At 47.5% G+C, this 7,135-nt stretch overlaps 1 protein-coding gene across 1 annotated transcript; it reads right to left on the reverse strand.

Moving 5' to 3' along the window:
- Positions 1–3,674: 3,674 nt before the first annotated feature.
- On the reverse strand, positions 3,675–5,263 carry LOC120706646 (peroxidase 2-like). Its single transcript, XM_039991331.1, has 2 exons — positions 4,952–5,263; positions 3,675–4,757 (listed from the first exon to the last, which is right to left on the reverse strand). Exons 1-2 carry the CDS (start codon positions 5,177–5,179, stop codon positions 3,939–3,941), a joined length of 1,047 nt encoding a protein of 348 aa, XP_039847265.1. The 5' UTR covers positions 5,180–5,263; the 3' UTR covers positions 3,675–3,938.
- Positions 5,264–7,135: the final 1,872 nt, after the last annotated feature.

Below are 7,135 nucleotides of genomic sequence, written 5' to 3' on the forward strand. Positions count from 1 at the left end.
AGATATCATATCCACTGAGGAATGTGAGTACACTATCTACGGGTTTAGCCTCATCTAAGGACACACACTCGTGTGGATTAAACAGGGTAAAGAGGATTTCCTAAGATTAAGAATCTATGCTTAAATGAAGAATTAACTTCACCTAGAACTTTGGGCTACTGGTTTCCCTGGCTTAGCCAGTTGCTCTGGTAACTGTCAACGGACAGGGCTGTCACCACCTGCCGGTTACATTTACAAACCGTGGGCATACAAATCAACTAAGTGGTAAAGTCTCGCCTAGACACCACGCCTACGCTATACCATACTGATCCTAACTCTGGCCAAGATTATCCGTCTCTATCAGGAATCTTAAGCAAGGATCATTCGCTATTCTAAGCAAACATTTAATCTAGTAAAAGGTAGAAGTTAAAACTTACCATTAAACTCTAATTCTAAATAAGGAAGTCATGAACACTTACAATGACCGAGTATGCACCCGTCGAGGTACGAGCGGAGAAGAGTGTCGACAATCCTGGCACTTCCCCCGACTCCTCACTCTCTCACTATTTTCCTACACTCCTAGGCTACCTAGAGCACCTTGGATGCGCTCTCAAGCTCCAAAGAAAAAGAAGAGGATCAAGGTGAGGTGTGTTGTGTATCTTCATTTGCACCCCTCCTCCCCCTCTCATATATATAGGAGAGAGCCACGGGAGTTCTGCCGCGAGGATGAGCTGAAGTTTCCTAAAACCGACCTTCTCCACCAACCAGCTGCTGCCATGTGGAAGACTCGAGGCGGTGCGGCCCACTGGGCCGTCGGCCGACCAGGGTGGTCGGCCGGCCACCCAATGGCGCCAACCGCCCCATCTTTGTCCTGCTGGACTAGTCTTTGGGCCTACATGTCAGATTCTGGTGTGTCGGTTCTTTGCTCTAGTGGGCCCTACAATCCATGTGTTGACACGTGTCGCGCTCTAATTTAATTTGCCAAAACATCGTGTCTTAGATCATGTCTTACCATCTTGCTGCATTTTTAGCACGGAATCACCTGCACACATTCTGAAATCAACATCTGTGGAATTTGTGAAAGCGATCGGGTGCTCTAGCCTAAGAGGGGGATGGGGTGAATTAGGCACTCTTAAAAGCTTAACCTATGGCTCCAACTAGTTTACACAAAACTTAAACTAAATTAAACTATCTAGATGTGCAACTATGGTTCTTCTACTGTGAAAATCTCATCCCAAAAAGAGTTTTGCAACCTATAGCCAATCCTAGCAAGATACTATACTAAGAAAGTAAAGGCACACAAGTTACAATATGAAATGCGGAAGCTTAAAGAAGAGGGATGAGAGGAGGCAAACTCTCGACACGAGAATTTATCCCGTGGTTCGGATTGCCACAAAGACGCCCCTACATCCACGTTGTTGAAGCACTCACGAAGAGTATTACTTCCCGGCAATCAAATCTCTTCCGTGAAAACAATCACGGTCACCTTGATCCCGCTTTCCACTAAGGGAGCTTGCCCACGAAGGAGGGGTCTCCGTCCCCGCACAATATTGTCGACGCCGCTCCACACCAAGCCGGAGGGTCGTTGACTTGCCGGCGAGCCACCAATTGCTCCAAGGGGCCGGCGCACCGTAATACATGTGTGGTTCACTCTAGAACCAGCCACAAGGCACAACACATTGCTTTCACACTCTCTAAAGAGCTAATCCTAGCACTAACACTCACAAAGCTTGTGCTAAGCCTAAGGATTTGATCTACTTTCTCTTGGATGGCTTGGAGGTGTTCTTGGATGTGTATGAGGCTTCTAGGAACTCCAGCAAGCTTCAAATGGCCGGGGGTGCCCATATATATAGCCCTCCAACTTGAACTAGCCGTTTAGAGCCGTTGGCCAATTTTCTGCATAGGCATCGGAACTTCTAGTGCTAGAGCATCAGTTCTTCCGGTCACTCACAGAGTGATTCTAGCCGTTGGCTCCTCTGACACGGCTACATCAACTTTTTGGGACCATCGGTTAAACCGATGCTTGGGCGTCGGTTCTTCCGGTGGTACAGGATTTTCTCATAGCCGTTGCACTTGATAATTCCTTGCTGACGTCACTGCACCGACGCTTGCTCCGATGGGGCATCGGTTCTTCCGGTGCTGAAGGCTTGGCTGCTACGTACTTGACATCGTCTCTGGACAATAGTACGTTGATTGTACCGATGGCTCTGAGTGACCCGTCGGTTAAACCGGTGCTACAGAGTTTTTCTCACTTGGCTCAGTATGCATGCCCAATTACACCGATGCAGTGGTGTCGGTTCTTCCGACAACCATCGAATGTTCCGATGGTGGGGCATCGGTTAAACCGGTGCAGCAGAAACTGCATCTTCTTGTCCAATTCGTCGCGGCGATCATTTGGATCCTTGAAATATATTCTATCTCTAGATTTCCACTATACTTTGGCACCTCTACGACTGATTGGACTTGTCATCTTGATGGTGGATTAGACATGGCGTCTTGACGATAGATTGGACATCGCGTCTTGACAATGAATTAGACGTGTTGAATCATATCCATGGGACCTAAAAACTCCTACAAATGTGATCTCACAAACTTGTTAGTCTCATTAATTATTAATTATGTTGTCACTCAATCACCAAAATCACAAACAATGGTCTAGATGGGGCCATGTTTCTTACAATTTGTTAATAAATAAACATATGCTACATTTATCTCACGATGTGTTTAATTTTTGTGCAGGAGTTGACGGTCAAACTAAGTCAATATAGACTGTCAACAGGCATTTATTTTGTACCTTACCCAACAATGCTCAAAACTCCAAGGTTTACCGAAAATCCAAGCTTCCAAATGAACTACTCGATGGCATGTGGTTGCACATCTTTGTTGCCTTGTCGCAATGTTAATAGGGTAGGTACGTATTGTCTCGCATGTTCCAAGGTATAGCACCACCTTTTTCTGGCTTTATTAAATTTTTTGTTACTGCTGAAGGGACAGGCTAACTACTCATTGTGACAGCATTCATGTGTTTATATAAGTCTATCACATTATTTTTTAAGACATTTGTTAAATACTTTAATGTTGCACGCACATGCAGGCAGCGCATCCAGTTAAGCTTGTCTCCAGAAAATTGTCTTGTAGAGATCGTGTGCTCAACCCTCAAAATTCTCTCGAGTTGTTAGGTTCGACCGAGCACAAATATGTATACTAGCTATAGCTATATATTGCTTAAGTACAAACTTAAATTTTCCTTTAATTATCCAAAGAAACAAAATGGACAATCTGGAATTTTCTTGCTTATTGTTACTACTACTTGTATTGACCATCGGGCAGTTTAATTTCAAAGGAGACATTGCTAGATCTTATTACCCCCAACCGGTGGTGATGTTGAAAATCACAACCGGTTCTAGACGATACAGCCAACAATGTTCTGGTTGTATCGGCATTAACCGGAGTGATGCAGGTACCACGGCGGTCCCATGTGAACCGGTTGTGACGACGTGCCGGTTATGAAGCCTGCACTACGGGGTTCGGCTAGTTTGCGTGTGTTGCACACGGCAAACAATTGTCGGCAAAGAAGCCCTTTGCTAGATCTATGGTATTTGACCAATTTAAAATGTTGACCGCACAACTTTATGATGGCGATTTTATAGTCATTTCCATTTGTTTTAGACATTTCATACTAACTTTGTAAGATATGTCAGAAACATATATACGTAATTTTATTTCCTTGAGACATGTATGCTATGTAACAGATTGGCAGACATGAAAAATGCATGCACAACAAAGTGTAGTACAAAACCAATGAGAATCAAAAGAATGGATGAACGGCAAAAACCAAGCTTATGAAGGTGTCTGTGTGTTGAGTTGGCTGGGCACGCACGGCCTCTTCTTCTTCTTCGACCTCTGATCTGATTCTGATCCATTAATTGCTGCAAGAGCAAGCACGGCGGCCTGCTTAATTAGTACAGGCGGTGGTTGATGACGCTGCACTTCTTCCTGATCTCGCCCTTGCTCCCCGCCGGCATGGGCAGCTTGCTGAGCTTGACCAGCGAGTCGGCGAAGTCCTCGTCCCAGAGCGTGCCGTTCTCGGCGTACTCCTTGACGTGGCCGAACGCCTCCTTGTCCGTCAGCAGCGTCCAGTCGGAGTGGAAGGTGACGATCTTGCCGAGGTTGTTGTGGTAGTACGAGTTGTCGAGGAAGTCGGGGATCTTGCGCACCCGGCTGGCGAACCCCGGCGTGTACCTCGCCACGACGTCGTAGTTCTCGTCGCGGACGTTGTTGTCCACGGTCGGGTTCGAGCCCTGGGAGCACTTGTACTTGAGGAGCTCGCGGTAGGCCGGCTTGATCTGGTCGGCGGGCTCGGAGAGGCGGCCGGCGAAGGACGAGCAGTGGCCCTGCCCGATGGAGTGCGCGCCGGAGAGGATGACGAGCTCCTCCACGGTGAAGTTCTTCCTGGCAAAGTTGGCGATGAGCTTCTTCACGTCGTCGGCCGAGTCCGGGAGCTCCGCCTGGGCCTCCTCGGCCTTGGAGACGAAGCCGTCGAGGCGGCCGGCGGGGACGTCGAAGTGGACGTGGCCGTTGCTGAGGATGCTGGACGCGTCGCGGGCGGCGTAGATGAGCAGGTCGGAGCAGGAGACCACGCCGGGGCACCTGTCCTCGACGGCGGCCTTGATCTCCTCCAGGAGGTCGAAGGCGGCCAGGCCGATGTTCACCGGCGCCTCCTTCTCCGGGTGAGGGTTCTCGTAGGACGCGTCCAGGAGGACAGACCCATCGCACCCCTGCATGATACACAAGTAAATAACAGCCCATTAATTAACTTTCATGCATGTTGTTCAGTTTGTTTACTGTGATACTCTTCAGTAGCTACTGGCTAACATACTACATTTCACCGCTCATAATTAAGCTAGGTGCCAAGTTTAATTAGGTGAATTTCCAATGAATGAAACTGTATTATATATGGATGTATGCTTACCCTGACGAAGCAGTCATGGAAGAGCAGACGGACGAGCGCGGCGCCGGTGCGGCGGTTGGCCTTGAGCGCCCTGATGACGTGCCACTTGACGATGTTCTCCAGGCCCTTGCATTTCTTGCCGTAGTACCCGACCTGCAGCTCGCCGGCCTGCGCCGCCGGCGCGGCGGCGAGGAGCACCGCCGCCTGGACGGCCACCAGGGCGCAGAGCACAGCCGCCGAGAGCCTCATGTTTCCCAGTAAGCTTGACCAGCTAGCTAGACGATTGGTGCTGATGATAGGATCTCAGGGGCGCTGGTGCTCTGGGGCTGGGCCTGCAGGAGTTTAAATAGCTGGTTTTGTCCACTAGTTTAACGGTTAATGATTGGGATAATGCGAGAGCACAACGAGCAAGAAGGGAACGTGGCCGCCTTGCGACCTTGCTGAATCATAATGCGTCCATGATCTCATTAGCTCCATGATACAGCCCGCACCTAAAAGGTGCTGCCGCTGACCTGGTTAAACGTGGAATTATGTGCCGATGATACAGCCAATTAGGGTTGTTGTTAGCAGCAGTCTCCACAAACTCCAAAAGGCTTCCTGGCTCTCCGGCCCTAACCATTTCTAAAACTGAAAAGGCAGCTGTTTGGATACATGCGACGTACGTATCTTGCCACGCTACATGTGTACTAGTGGTGGTGATGACATGATCTCGACATGAGTAGATTGTGCTTCGCAATCACACGGTTAACATCGTCGTCGATGTGACGAATCAAAGGCATTCATGTGCGTACAATGACGTTGTGCCGCTCAGGGTTCTGAGCCCTTAATTAACTTATTGTTACATTGATCGCTCGGATAGAGACTAGCACACACGTACATATACGTACACCACATGGGCGACGGCTGGGACGTGTGTGAAACACAGCTTAGCTGTACCAGCAACGGTTGTAAGCATTGGTGTGTGGTCGTATGAATTGGTAGGGGTTTCGATTACGGCGTCCCATCATTTGTGCGCGCATCCAAAGGCACCTAACGTTCAACAACCCTACGGCAGAGTACACGTACTTGCTCATTATCAATTCCAGGGATGGAGAAACGAAGAAGGCTACCATTACCAATGCAAGTGAATCATCATCGCGGTCGAGCCAGGACGACACGCACGCTAGCTAGGACGGGTCACATCCCAGTTGGTTAGCTAGTTGCATTGGTCCATCGATCCGGCCGTGATGCCTGGACACGACACCTGCTGCCGACGGCCTCCCGGTCTTCGCGAAAGGCCAAGTGCTTGGGTTATCCGCGCGCGGTGTCAGCACAGCTTCGTTCGTCGTCGTCAGCACCGTTGTGAGATGGCAATTCGGGGAGGTGGTTTGGGAGCACGTACGGTTGCACCAACTCCTTCCTGCTCTTCTAGGAACTTGTCGGATATATAGGGTAAGTATATACCTGCAGCACCACCGTATGTATCTTAATGAATTGACTCTTCGGGGTTTATTACGATACAACAACTTCCTGAACGATATCGAGATTGATTGTCTTTTTTATCATGTCGCTTATTACGGTAGCTGATTTTTGCAAGAAATTCTCCTTCTGATCCATAATCTATATCGATACTTTTTTTTACTAAAGCGAGTAAGATTTTCATCCAAAATTTTTTGTTTGGTGTGTTGATTTGGTCCGCCTGTGTTATTGGCAAGTGGGCCTCAATCCATCTCGTATGCGAATCGGACCAACCCCCTCCATCCACGACTTGACGTAGATCCCTATAAATTAACACACGGGCACCAAATACGTATCCAATACTTAGACAAACTTTGTCCGTAGCAACGCACGGACATAATTGCCTAGTATAAGTCTATTAGAACATCGATCGGTACGGTACGGTCTCCACTGTTACCAATAGTAATATATTATATATGTTACACAGGAAGAGTTATACATTGTGAAAGTATGTAGCATAACGAATCTAGTAAATATATAACCTTTTATTTATTTATTTATTGTAAATTTACTATAACTTGGATTAATATGATCTTTTGTAAATTTATTTACTAAGTATAGTAACACGTAGTCATACTAATAATGATTAATATGATCTTTTGTAAGGTAACTTGGATTCTGCTTATACATGCATATACTATTCCTAAGCAAGATCTAAATCACAATACAAGGAACAGATCTGTTTTTAATTGCTATTATTTGCCAGCA

This window comes from Panicum virgatum, chromosome 5K (genome assembly GCF_016808335.1).
Source record: "Panicum virgatum strain AP13 chromosome 5K, P.virgatum_v5, whole genome shotgun sequence".
Lineage (NCBI taxonomy): Eukaryota > Viridiplantae > Streptophyta > Magnoliopsida > Poales > Poaceae > Panicum > Panicum virgatum.